Raw genomic sequence first — 14306 nt, 5'->3', positions numbered from 1 at the left:
GAATAATAAATATATAAAAATATAAATATATAAAATGAATGTATATTAACCAAGTGTCTCATTAACTAAGTTACTAACTTTGAAAAAGCTTAATTGTAAAAAAATCTATTAATTTTTACAAGGAGAGGCTTAGAAATGGTCTTCATCGATTTCAATAAAACTTGATAGGATTACAAAATGTGTTTCCCTATATAATTATTTAGACATAGAGCGTAGACGTAGAGTGTCAACCATTTCCGAGATATTTCAATATGATAGTGGCAGTTTTCCTTTATAGTTTATTAAGATGTTTATATGTTATGTCCAAACTCTAGTCATATGGATTGATTTAGAGAAGAAAGGAATGAAAAGGATGGAATAATGAAAGGATGCTAGAGAGACCTTTGTCTCGCATGCATCCGCGTGGAAGAGGATGGAGCAAGTCGAACGTACTTAGATAACTTCGAAATATGGATGAATATCTCGAAAGGATGCTATGATTTCAGAGGTGGCCGATCACTGCGAGAATTACAAAAGTTAAAAAAAAGGACAAAATTATTTCTAAACCATCCTCATGTCTTTTTTTCGAAGGAAAGAGGAATAAACTCGAGGATTTGATTGATAAAAGAAAGAATGATAATATATTATATTAATGAAAGAAAAAGAAACAAAGTTCGCGACATGAACAAAGAGAAAGGATCTCTCAAATATACAGAATCTATCAAATGTATTGGAGATGTATAGGAAAGGAGCGAGCATGATAATCTATCAAACTCGAAGGAAGGGGATAGATGAAACTAACGTTAACAGGGAATAATACAAAAGCTGAAAGGGGAATTGATTAAAAAAAAATAAACAAGAAATCGAGGTGATCGGACAGGTTATACAGTAGAAAGACCTATGTTCAGACACTTACACATGAAAAGAAACAACATAACAAAAAACGTATTTTTCAGCAAATAATGCATATTGACAAGTTATTTTTCAAAGTGACTTGTGACTTTCTCAACTTTAGCGCTTTGTTAATTATTGTTACAGTTATAAAAAATTACAACATCATTATCAAATCGTTATAAAAAGTAACGGTAAGTAAAAGAAACAGCGCATGCGTTGTTTCCATTTCTTAAATATAAATTACATTTTCAAATATAAAGTCAAGATCTTTTAAAATGTATCTCAAATGATATTGTTAAACGATATTATTATGTATTATTACATTATTATTTTGATAATTTACATAAAATAGAATATATATTATGCATCACTTAATTATAAATAATTGGTTAAAAATTTAAAAAAATTAAAATTTTTAGTTTTAGGAATTATTTAAAAATATATAGCAATATATGTAAAAAATACATTTAGGATTTATTAATTAAATTGTACAATTGCTACCTTGCCCTAAATCATGTAAAAAATCAAATAGACAGTTACTTTATTACTTTATTACTTTATTACTTTATTAGCAAGATATCAGCCATTGTGATTTAGTTGTATAAGAACTATATGATTCATTAAAAAACACTGAAACGAATGATTAAACGCGAGAATAGTCTTAACATCTAACCTAGCCTAATTTGATTTATGCGCACACGATTTAGATATTGTGTACTTAATTATGTGTTATTCCATTCGGAGCGAAGAATTATTAGCTTTTTTTACTTCGGTACAATACAACTTACTGATATATTACTCAAAAGATATCTATAAAAATAACAAGAGGAGAAAACTGATATAAACAATCAAACGGGTTTAAGTTAGTGTAAGACCAAATCTTTGCGTTATTTCCGGAGAATGAGTGGTTGCGACCGCAAGTAAAAGTGGTATGTCCGCTGCATCGAGATCTAGAGCGTTCATCAAGCTGCTCACATTGGCATCAGACTCTTCCATAGACATCATCATTTCCGCCAAGGCTTCGCTTCTTAACCATAATTCTCTCAGTTTAGCCTCCAAAATCGCTATACACTAAAACATTAGTTTGACAGATTTACTTATTTATAAAAAATAATTTAGAAGAATAAAATTTGTTTAAGAAAAAGAAGGAGAAAGAAAGAGATTTAAATTGAATTGAAAATTGACAAAAAACTCACATGGATAGGAGAATGATATTTTCGCCATACATAGGCAAAGGATTCCAACATGTTCGATACCAGACGTGACATTCCGACCGGTAGTGGAGGACTTTGCCAAGGCGTATTATTTGATAAGATTCCGACGTGCCATGTGTCCAAGTCGGCTAGTACGCAGAGTGCTTCTGCAACCGGTTGATCGATCGTTGGAAATCGAGCGCTGGCCATAACTTCTTCACGCATACACGACCACCACTTCTCTTCTGATTCAATTTCGGAATTATCCTTTTCATCTTCTGATAGCTTCTTCCTTTTTCTCCTCTTCTTTTTCTTAGTTATACCTTGTAGCACCAAACCCCACGTATAACCTGTATTTAGAATATTAGTCTCGTCATTTATAGTCTTATTTCGCATAAGAGTTTTCGTAAAGCCCATTTCTCTAATTAATCCAGTTTTGACCTGTGAAATTTTCTTTGATCTGTAACAAAAAATAGTTATATTAAATCTAAATGAAAATGAAAATAAAAACAAAAATAACAAAATAACAAAATTATTTTGATATAAATCTCCCAATGAAGTGATGGCATTAAGATAGAAGACTTCTGTTTTGTATCTTAATTCTGTTAGTTAATTCAGATAATTATATCTGAAATTCAAAGATCTAGAGTAAATTTTAAGTAAATTTTTAATTTCATAACTTTAAAAAATTAATAAAGACTTCATTTTAATGGATATTATATTGTATTTCGACAATACACTGACTGTGGCATTGGTAACTCCACGACGCTATTAGCTTCCATCAAAGCCTCAAGGCTGTTGGATCGCGACAGTCTCATGGTTCTACTACCTTCGGAACTTCCACACGTACGTAATACCTCCGTCGCATTCGTCGGCGTTTCCAACACTTGTTTGCTGCTGTCATAATCTTGCGAGGCAGCGTATCCTTGACCATTGCATTTCAAACAAAAGCCTATGGACCTCGCACCCATACTAGACGTTGCTTCCGGAGGAGGCTGCATGCTCTTCGACGATTCAGGGAAGTTTCGCTGGATGATCTTTCTCAATACGCCCTCCGGAAGTTGTGCAGATGTACTAGGCAGTCTCGTAAAGGTATAAGAACACTGACAATTGTTATTAAGACGCGGTCTTAACGGTAACTTCGCGGGTTTGTCTTCCCCACCGAGAGTAAAGAAGACTTGCGATTCCTTAAATTCGTCACTAAATCCATCGTTCGTATCAAGCGATAATTCAGGTCTGCTGTAGAATATTTTCAGTGGATCCATATTATTCAGCTGTTGATGCAGCTCAGTCTTTCCAGTCGCGAGACTCTCTTCAGTATCGTGCACACCCAACTTCTTCTCGAAACCTCGCAAAGGAAACTGCAGAAAATCTTGCGGCTGATATCCCTTTGACGTGACATCCTCCTGCGACCCAATCTCGCTAACAATTATTTTCACTTCGTTCGACACTTTGAAATTTTTTTCGCTATTCTTATATCGATCCTCCTGCATCAGCTCGTATTTCTCGCTTTTCTGATTTTCGCGTAATAAAAATTCCTTCGTTAGAAACTTAAGATCTAGCAGAGCCTCGGTCGATTTCATCATGAGCGTGTCAAGGCCGGATTTCATGGTATCGCTACGCTTCAGAGGACTGACTGATCGCGAGAGCCTCGGTCGTTCCGCAGCATACCGTGCAGTGCATTGTGCGTTAATATTGTCGGTTCCGGTTTCGGACGATTGTGTCGACTTACGCGATGGTAAAACGCGCGACTCGCACCTGCGAATCAAGGCGTTTCGATCATTGAACATGCACGTCGATCTTTTGTTACTAAATAGATACGGTCGTTTATTGCGAGCCTGTTCCAGCATATTCGTCGCTATTTGCACATCTTGTTGCGATGTGCAGCGATATTCCTGGTATTTTCGTATCGTCCCACTGCGAATAAAATAAGATAGGAACGACAAAACGGAATTAATCAAATCACTTTTTCGAGGATCGCCTGCAATTACGGTATGCGCTACTTTCACAGGATTGCCTAGTGCGCCGTACAGGTCGCCAAGTTGTGCCCACAATGGATTACAAGAGTACCAGCTACCTAATTTCTCGATCTGAAAATAGAGATAAATTATAATGTTGATTTCAATGAATTCTCGTATAAAATAAATAATATTAGCAACTATATATTGACATATTGAAGATTTCTGTTGGAAACGAACTTCTTTTTTCCCAATTACGATTTTAAAAATATTGAGAAAATTGCGATGTAATTGTAATTGCGATAGTCATAATCCGGAAAGTCATCTGAAGGAACATTTTTCTTGGAAAAAAACGGTAAAATAAAAAGGATAAAAATTCGTTTTGATATCTCATTTAATTTGCATTATAAGTGCAGTGTTAAAGTGTTGATAATTTATTATAATATTTTAAGAACCAAATTGTAAAATCTAGATATGCATGTGCCTTCATAAAAAAAGAAACCGAAAAGATCTCATGATGAAATATTATTTCTGCAAGACGAAATATAGTTTTGATTACATTTATGCCGTAAGTAAATAACAGATTATTTTATTTGTTATAATTATATTGCAAAATCTGACTCTTTAGAAGATTTCACAGCTTCATAAAATATAAGTCAAAATAACTTTCATGAAAACAAAATACTTCTTTTTTCTATAAGATAATATACAATAGATAGAGTACAAATATGTAAATCTGTAAAATTTTTGAAAGATTTTATTAATTTTATTCTACTCATTATATAACGACATTTTAATCCGATACATACAATTTCTGTATTGATTTTAAGATTATTCTCAGTTTTGCAATTTTTTTTTAACTCACCATGTGCCGATCATGAGGAGATAACACAGTGTATACCCAACCGAGGTGATATGTTAATACGGCAGTTACTACAGTGCTTAGAAAGCTAAAAGAAAAAACACTGAAATAAATATCGAAACGTTCACTCAATCTGTGATCTACACTTCTACACTCACAAATTTGTCGATTTTGTATCGAGCTCATCGAACAATTGACACATTTGTTGCAAATTGCGATACAAAGTATTTGTCTTCTCATTCACTGTCACGGAATTAAGTAGAATGTCGTGCCACAACAGAGGTGTGCGTGTGTTAGCGTCGACATCAAGTAGTACATGCAACAGCGAAATGACAAATCGAGACGTCGCCTTACACATTCTATCAGTCAATTGCATCCTCTTATAATTGAAACCATTAATGTTGCTTGTCTCGATACAAAAATATCGTAACCGATCCAGCATCCCTTCTAAGAAAGCCATGTGTTCTAAAAGCTGCATTTTTATCTGGCTACAAATTATAAATAATTTCACCTTCATAAAATTATCAATTTTTTGGAGGTGTATGTATGTATGTATATATATATATATATATATATATATATATATTATATTATTATATAATATTCTGCATTAAAAGACAAAAAGTCTTATTTTACGTTATATAAATAAATGAGATCAATTTGATTGATTTATTTTAATAAACAATTGTAATTTTAATTTGAAGCCAAACACAAGTCTAGACGTGAATATGTGTGCGATAAATTTCTGATAAAATATTACTTAATTTTTTAATTTTTAAACATTACTCGATTTTTTAATTTTTTTTTTCGCTTTTGCAGTATATTTTGCCTCTTTATATGCTTATATCAACGAAGTTATATTTAAAATCATTATGCTTATATTCAAATAACGTTTTTTAAATTTCAATACAAAAAAAACACAAGATAATTTTATACCTTTCATGACCCTGAGCCAATCGCACTAACATTGTCAAACCCAGCCTGGTTTTGTGCCGTTTCGCGTATCCGTCATGCCCGTCACTTCCGTTCTCGTTCCAATGCTGCATCCCGAAAGCATCATCGGAGTCCGCTCGACCGAGAGAAGTCGAGACCGCTCTTAACCATCTTCTGCGCAAACTGCTGAGGCTGCCGAGTCCGGATGATCCGTTACTCTCCAACGATTGCGAACCTAGATCAGCATCGCGTAAGCTACGATGCACTTCCGACAATCAATCATTCTAATCATTGGCATAAACTTACTGCCTGTCGGCGGAGCTATGTCTATGTCCCAGCCGCTGCCAATACTTGAGCACGTCGAACTCTTTCGCGGACCCACGTGCGAATCGTTACTTGACAAATTGCCAGAACTCGGCCGGGATTCTGCAATGGAAACCTAATCAGGATTTATTCTGACGCTTTGAGAATTCTTCCAAGAGATATTTATCATATTTAATTTCATTACACTGTAGAACAAAATTCAATCTTTTTTGCTACACAAGTGTGAATAGTTATTTCCACTGTATTTTTGTCTGCTAAACACATTGACAAAAGTTAGCATGTCAAAATTTTAAGAAAAATGAAAAATGAAAAACGTCAAAAAGGATTACATTTTTAGCTTCTTTCACATTCTTTTCCATTTTTTTCAAACTTTGACGTGATAGCCAACTTTTGATAGCCAATAAATTCATATTCAGTATGCAAAAATACATCGAAAATGAAACTATTCATGATGTTACAAAATGATTCCTCAGTGTTATTTTAATTGTCACATCTAAAATTAAATACATTATTGTAAAAAAGAAAATTTATAATATAAACCCAAATATTTTTTCATAAAAATTAATTTTTCTTATAAGATGTATTTAATAAAGATTTTTTAATAAAGATTTTCGAGAATCTGTTAAAAAAGTTATTAACAAAAAGAGTTAATTTTTATTATATGAAAGTAACAATATCGTCAATATACTTACGAAATGATCGCATACCAGTATTGCTGGAAGTAGAATCCATGTGTGTGGACCGTCCTAATCCTTCATCCAAGACTTTTTCACTATAGTATAATAAAACGATTAATAAAATTAATCAACAGTAGAAAAGATCATTGAAGAAATAGTTTACCTTGTCTTGCACATGCCATGTTCTGTTGCAGGAAAGATTTTCGTGCACATGATGCACGGAGGAGAATTCATCGAGTGAACCTTTAAATCAAATATATCAATGATATTAAAATACATTTGTATAGATATTTCCGAAAATAAAATTTTAAGAATGATTATTTTAGACTTGTACTTTAAATAATGATCCTCTGTACGTCATTGCCACGGTGCCAAATACCATTTCGCTTAGGAGACTCACGTCATCTTCGACAGTTTTATCTCGCTGAAAATTTTAGACATTTCGTTAACATAATATATGTAATATTTGTGGATGGATGTGAGTGTCGATTAAGGCTGTGTTCCGATATACACTGCCAACACTGTAAAGAATTGTTCCGTTATTAGCGTGCTGCAGCATCTAGTTCCACTTCATCAATGACATCGTAAATGATAGCCATATATCCATATTGCCACTGCGACTACTGTAGCTCTCGAATAGAGGTAAGCTATTTACAATGGTTATAGTACAATTTGATATCGAATAAAGAAGCGCAAAAAATATTTATTAGAGCTAGAAACAAACCAGTTCTTCGAAAGAACTACCGCTGCTACTTTTTTGTTCAAAATCTCTAATGCTATTATTAGGCATATTGACTATAGAGGTGTATCGTAAAATTATCAGATACCGGATATTAGATATTTGGTCAAAGAAAAGAATGTGTGACACTAGATATTCGATCGGATATTCGGGGGCAATTATCCAGCTGGATATTTTCCGGATATCCAATACAAATTCCCCATAATTCTAAAAGAAAAAGAGAAAGCAAGGGAAAAATAGCGATAGTAATTAATCGGCTGTGAAAGGATTGTTTGCAATACAGTTTCAACACTGACATTCAACATTAATTAAAATTTATTAATTTATTAAATTTGTCATGGACAATAACATTTCAGTATTTTCCAGTAATAATCTATTTCGATTATCAATATAAACTACCATAATTATGCAAAATCATACTACACAAGATTAGAAAAAAATAGAATTCTAGCATCAATGACGCCAATTTTCAGTATATAAAATTTCAGCCGATTATATATTGCCAAATGTTAATGATATCCAGATAGTATAAAATACTGGATATTTTTCGGATATCCAGTGTATTCCTAACATTAACATTTTGATTTAATGCATTTATTCTTATAATAAATACGATGTCTGTAGAAGCATACATATTATAACAACAAAAAAATTGTAAAATTTAAGTAATTGTAAATTTAAATTTAATTACTATTATTATTATTATTATTATTATTATTATTGTTGTTGTTATTGTTATTTTTATTATATGATGTTAGATATTATTTAATTAAATTTATGTTTATAATCCATTTAATAAATATAATAATTCGATTTAATAGTTTGATTTGATGGCTTGATTTATTAATATGCAAAACTCGATGATTACCTCGAAATCGTGAGCAGTCCTCATAAAGGGCATCTCGCATTTTCCCTCTGCATTGTTGTTCATCGCAGTGCACACAGTTTCGTTTTTACTTCGATGTTTCTGGACTGTCATCGAATCAAACAGAAGTTTTCTACCGCGCCATTCGCATTCTCGAAATAGCAAAATTCGCACTTGATTCGCTCCAACTTGCAATACGGAATTCCTGTAACTTGATAGAATGCATCGTTTCATTTAAAAGCTTTTTTAGTATATAAGATGTTTAAAAAATAATAAAATAAAAATAATGTAATAATTATAAATTCTTTCACATATGACTTTTTAAAAATAAAAAATACATCTAATTCATTTACGTCTAAAAGTTTTGAATTATTAAATATAAAAATTGAATTAAAGCAATGAATTATAAATACTGAAAAATACTGAACGAAAGAATAAAGTATTTTTTAATATTTAATAAATTTGTTACAAAATTTTTAGGGCCGCTAAATACAAAAAATAAAAAACATTTTAGAATAAAATATGGCGAACTTTCAGCATGGTGAATGCAGAAAGTAAAATGTCTTTAAATTCTAGTGCAAGTCTAAATTAAAACATTTTCAGGATCATAATTTTTATATTATTTATTTTATTACTATTTTATTTATTATTATCTTGAATAAAATTATTAATTTAAATAATAATTTGTACAGGTGACTACTTATATAAAATTAAAATAAAGAAAAATAATGATCAAATAATTTAATGTAAGCTGGAGTAAGTCAATATATGTTGTACATACAGCATAAAAATTGATTCAACTTGCATGAAAAAGAAAAAAGTTTGATGAAGCTTTTATGATATCTCCCCCTCAAATGGAGAAGCTTCGAAACGTTTCATCGACGCGCGATCGCTTCTCGACGTTGTGTTGGTAAAACAGCCGTAGACGCGGCGGTGAGAACGGAGCCAAGTAATCACAATGAAGTAGGTTAGGGAAACAGCCTTAAGCGTCAATCTTTATTATAAAATTCCAAGCTTTCGATAAGGCCCCTGATGAATTCAACGCCATTACAATTTTTCTTTCATCATCCTGGCGATACAAAGAGAAATGTATTTCATTCCGCTTTCTTCCCAAAGCGTGAAATTCTGCCTTTATCTCTGGCGCCAATACAGAATAGTAATGCGATTTATGCGATTGACAAGAGATCGATATGATAGGTGCATAGCGATAACAATGAACGGATGCTGGGCGAGCCATTTCGGAGGAGGGATCCACACAAGCGATACGGAACGAAAACGAAATCCGAAATGGAACAGCGCAATCTCGCTTGCTCACCTATCATTTCCAGTTGTTCGTGCACTGGACACTAAGCTCTCGACGGCACTCTCGCGCGGACTGCTCTTCCTCGCAGGTAGTAGTTTATCGAGCAACGGCATTATAAAGCCACGGCCCGCCGTCTATATTAATTATCGCATCGTCTCGCGGAGCAAATCTGCATCTATCATGTCACGCGGAACTGCACCATACATGTTCGCGCGGGTTAAGTCTCTTACTGTAAATAAAGTCACGTGCGGAGGAGTCATATGATTGCCCGAGATAATAGCTCAGCGTCGCTGGGGCGGATAGCACGATCGAGGCCACTTTTTGGTCGCAACTTGATGGAATGTCCTCCTGCCAAGAGTCTTTCAAATCAAGCTCGTTATCCATACAGAGAGTTTTTACCAGAATTTTCCCTAATAACCATCATATGACATTTTTTCCTCCATATGTACAGATTTTTCCAAAGAGAATTGTAAGTCTTATGAGAATTCATGGACTACCGACCGACGACTTTTATTAAATCATCAGTAGATCCCGTAAGATGGAGTTAGATATCTCGTTACATTGCGCCAATTGCCAAAGTGAGCGGTCTCTTCGAAATCTTTGAAATCATGACAGCTCTGCTGATATATCTATATCGATATATTCGTGTTGCGTATTTAAAGGTCTATTCTTTCTCCGCTCCAAATCTTTCTCACTTCACTTTTAAATTGGTGCAATAAGTTAGAGATTGGTGCAATAAGTGATAACAGATATAGTTTGTTTATTTTGTATTAATTCAGAACTAGTTTAGAACTCTTCAAAAAAGAAGAAGAAGAAGACGAAGAAGATAGGCCTTTAAGATTCAATGATATTAGTATCAGTTATTATTTTGGTCTATAATGTCAGAAGAGAAGATTCCTGCAAATTACCTACGTAATTATCTATAAATGATATTTCATTAACAAAATTCTTTTAATTTTTAATAATACAGGCATCAATATTTTTAGAATAAAAAGAGTATCAAGCCAATTGATTTAATATAATATAAATTAAATGTGTATATACAATTAAAATAGTTTGCTACATTTTCAAATCGTATTTTATTTTGTAAACATCATCTATATAATGTTTGCATTCGAATATTCTCATAGCAAATACAGGTTGTGTATGCAAGTCTCAAAATAATAATTCAATTATTATATGATTATATTTATTGCAATGAAATAATTAGTTATAGAAGAGATAATTTTTGAGTTTTCTTTCTTAATACTTTCTTAGAGAGGTCGATGTCGAAAAACATATGAATATCACGTCAAATATGCATATGAAATAACGCGCAAATATCTGCAAAATCACATTTCACATATGAATTTCAATCGATCCGTTTCATCATTCACACCACGTCGAAATGGAACGACGTCGTTGACATTTCTGCGCATTTTGTTGGCCAATATGAGGCGATGAACGTACTTGGCATTCTCAACATCCGTATGAGATACCTCGAAGGCTTTCTTAATATAGTTCTTATTGGTCAACGACAAATAAACTGGAAACTCGATGTTGAACCTCAATATTAGATCACCCTTTTGCTTTGGATTTGCGAGAAATGGCATTCCCTCACCCGGCACACATTTGGTGTAATCTGGTCTAAGGTAAGATGTAATATGTAAAAGGTAAAAATAAAGTAAAAATTTAGATAACATTCATAAAGTTGTCTTTAATTCTGTAAATTAAAAAAAAAAGAATTAATCGCGAAATTGAATAATATTAAATAAGTATTAATGAAATCTATGATGATTTTGAATAATCTTTTATACGAAAGAAATTATTCGAAACCTTTTGGAAATTTAGGACAAATTAAAATAAAAGATAATGCAATATAATATAATCGAGAGAAAAAGAGAGAAATGGAAGAGACATGATGCAATTTTATAACAGCTTTTCGTACGTAACGATCGACGTTATTGGAATCCGAAGAATTCTGTCATCGATGGTGTTAAGCGTGATCACTGTTCCGGTCAGCGCCTCCTTCAGAAAGATATCGACCGTCGTATGCAAGTCCGAGCCCTCTCGCCAGAACGTTTCGTGAGGGCGATCCTCCGTGACGAAGATAACGTCCGCTACGCTGACAGTGTCTTGGACTTAGTGAAGATATCACCTCATCTTGTGTGCGTTACAATTAATCTTTAACCTTTATTCTACGGAACTCGCATTTTTACGTGACGATAGTCACATCGTAAATTGATCAGTCGTCTCATCTTTGATTGTATCATCAATTACGCGAATCTATTTCATTGTAACTTTATATTATTATTTATCACTACCTTATTAATTTATTGTAAAAAGAAATACGTTAAATGAAAAATATGTCTAATTATTTTTTGCTTTATGAAAGGATAAAATTTATAATACAAGAGTTAAACTTTTAATTTGAACTCTGAAGAATATGGTAACTTTTTTTTAAATATAAGAAACCGTTTGCTTTTACGATTAGTATAAAAATAGAATATGATTAAAAAAACTCGAGAGAGACAGCTACAAAGAAAATGTTTTATTATCTTTTTTTTTATTATCGCAATCATATCGTAATACTTTAGCGTGGTTATATAAGCTAAGTTAAAAAAAAATCAAGCAATGGAAGAACTTATACTTACCAGGTATCTTTATAGGACTTTGATCACCCTCTTCTGGAAATACTATTTTGGTACCTGCTGGGATTCCCGGCTTAATTGGTATCGTCAAGATCTTCTCCATCGACGACGTCATCGACTTATCGTCATCAAGTAAAACCAACTTTTGGATCTTCATTTTCTTTATTCCGCCAAAAAATATCTACGACGAATAGTTTTCACTATCCGATCATACGCTAATTATTTTATCTTTCTTACAAGATTTTTATACATTAAACATTAAACATATGAAAAGAATATAATTCATGTTTAATTTAATTCCCAGTAAACGAGAATGGATTCAAATGGATTGAAATTTATATTCGAATGCATACTTTAAATAGCGAATACTTTTTTTTGGATTCAATTGGATTTAATTGGATGCAATTGGATTGAAAAACTTGCATTTCAATTGGATGCATTTCCTATTCAAAATTTTGAATTGAACAATATTCACAATGTATTTTCGTGAACAGAAAAAGCTAATATTATTTTTAGATTGAAAGGCATAGAGATATACTCCATGCAATTCCTATAAATGAATAAAAATGCATTCAGGATTGAAAAACATTCATTTTAACATTCGTGAATCAATATTTCTGAAAATCTGAATCCATTTCAATTCATTTCAATCCATTCTCGTTTGCTGGGTTTTTATACAAAATCTTGAAATCAAAATTTCAATCAAATGATCGAGATTTGATATTGTTAATAAAATCATACAAAGAGAAAAAACAGTCTCTGCAAATATAATTTGCAATTTTTTAATAATTTTGTCTTAAAGAAATATACAAAAAAATAGAAAAATATCTATAGTATGTATTTATGTTCATATAATATAATAAATAGAATAGAAAGTCGGAGCAAAAACAAAAATTTATAAACATGGATTTCTTACTTCCGAGAGAGTTAAAAATAGGGTTTTAATCAAGGATTCCTCTTTCCGTTTTATACCCTGACCCTCGGGAAATTCAAGTAGAGGTTGAGGTTCTGTTAGAATATTTAGAAGAGCGTCGTACGGATTTTCAGTCGCAAAGAATTCTCTAATGATAAAACTCGCGATGAGAACATTAAAACTCTAATATTGAAAGCTTAATTTTAGGTGTGAAGTTTATCAAATATTTACAATGAAAAATAAATATCTATTCTCCTCTGAGAAAAAGTAAGCTATAAATATACATATATCTCATTTTGTGCGTGCGTTCGTGCGTGCGTGCGTGCGTGCGTGCGTGCGTGCGTGCGTGCGTGCGTGTGTGTGTGTGTGTGTGGGATGCTATTATTAAATTCCAGAATACATAAATTGAGAGAGAAAGAGCTGAATGGTTCTACCTAAAGGTTCGCATCGGCTCGCCATGATAAACGTAAGGTTTCACGAATCTTTCTGGTCTTAACACACCATTTTTAAGACCTTCTTCGCCGTATTGATCATACACGGCCCTTCTAAATGGATCCGAGAGCACGTCGTACGCTTCAGCTACTAAGGCGAAAATCGCCTCAGCACCTTCGTTCTTTTGCCGCGTGGGATTGTATCGTATAGCACATCGTCGATATCTGAAAGAAATAACTATACTATTTCGTTGGTGCGATATGTTTCGTCTCTTTTTATTCCCGTTTTTTATATAAATCATATGATTAATATAATATTGTAAAAAAACTATATATAATATAATACTGCTGTAATACAATAAAGACTGCTGTAAACAATAAAAATATGTAATATAATATTTGAAGAATTTTTCACAAAATATCTTTTTGATATTACAAAGAAAAAATATTTTGTAAAAATAGTTTTAATATTATTGATAGTTTTAATATTATTTAAAAATGAGATGAGAGAAAGAGAGGAGGAGAGAAGAAAAATAGAGGGAGGAGAGAGAGAGAGAGAGAGAGAGAGAGAGAGAGAGAGAGAGAGAGAGAGAGAGAGAGAGAGA

The 14306-nt window shown here is 32.5% G+C and overlaps 2 protein-coding genes across 2 annotated transcripts in view; both read right to left on the bottom strand.

Annotated features, from left to right (window-relative positions):
• Positions 1-1421: 1421 nt before the first annotated feature.
• On the bottom strand, positions 1422-9840 carry LOC105619412 (folliculin-interacting protein 1). The gene is made up of 12 exons (XM_012200933.1): positions 9740-9840; positions 8428-8629; positions 7155-7244; positions 6984-7063; positions 6836-6915; positions 6126-6245; positions 5823-6054; positions 5045-5374; positions 4890-4974; positions 2811-4156; positions 2070-2526; positions 1422-1944 (listed from the first exon to the last, which is right to left on the bottom strand). The coding sequence occupies exons 1-12, from the start codon at positions 9838-9840 to the stop codon at positions 1732-1734; spliced, it is 3336 nt and encodes a 1111-aa protein (XP_012056323.1). The 3' UTR covers positions 1422-1731.
• A 1218-nt stretch (positions 9841-11058) lies between these two features.
• Positions 11059-14306, bottom strand: part of LOC105619469 (dnaJ homolog subfamily B member 13-like) — a 4121-nt gene continuing 873 nt past the window's right edge. The window contains exons 2-6 of the mRNA XM_012200987.1: positions 13705-13926; positions 13274-13418; positions 12361-12538; positions 11655-11826; positions 11059-11353 (exon numbers count right to left, since the gene is read on the bottom strand). Of these exons, the coding sequence (XP_012056377.1) occupies positions 11059-11353; positions 11655-11826; positions 12361-12538; positions 13274-13418; positions 13705-13926 (1012 nt within the window). The remainder of the gene's footprint in view (positions 11354-11654; positions 11827-12360; positions 12539-13273; positions 13419-13704; positions 13927-14306) is intronic.

The sequence above is a fragment of the Atta cephalotes genome (genome assembly GCF_000143395.1).
Source record: "Atta cephalotes unplaced genomic scaffold scaffold00021, whole genome shotgun sequence".
NCBI classification, from domain to species: domain Eukaryota; kingdom Metazoa; phylum Arthropoda; class Insecta; order Hymenoptera; family Formicidae; genus Atta; species Atta cephalotes.
The sequence above is the reverse complement of the archived record's forward strand: the minus strand, read 5'-3'. Positions and strand labels throughout refer to the sequence as shown.

Coding starts and splice junctions, on each gene's coding strand:
- LOC105619412 (XM_012200933.1), bottom strand. CDS start 9,840: ATGCCGTTGCTCGATAAACTACTACCTGCGAGGAAGAGCAGTCCGCGC. Junction 5,375..5,822: donor TTGGCTCAGGGTCATGAAAG/GTATAAAATTAT, acceptor TATAATTTGTAG/CCAGATAAAAATGCAGCTTT. Junction 2,527..2,810: donor GTGGAGTTACCAATGCCACA/GTCAGTGTATTG, acceptor TTTTTGTTACAG/ATCAAAGAAAATTTCACAGG.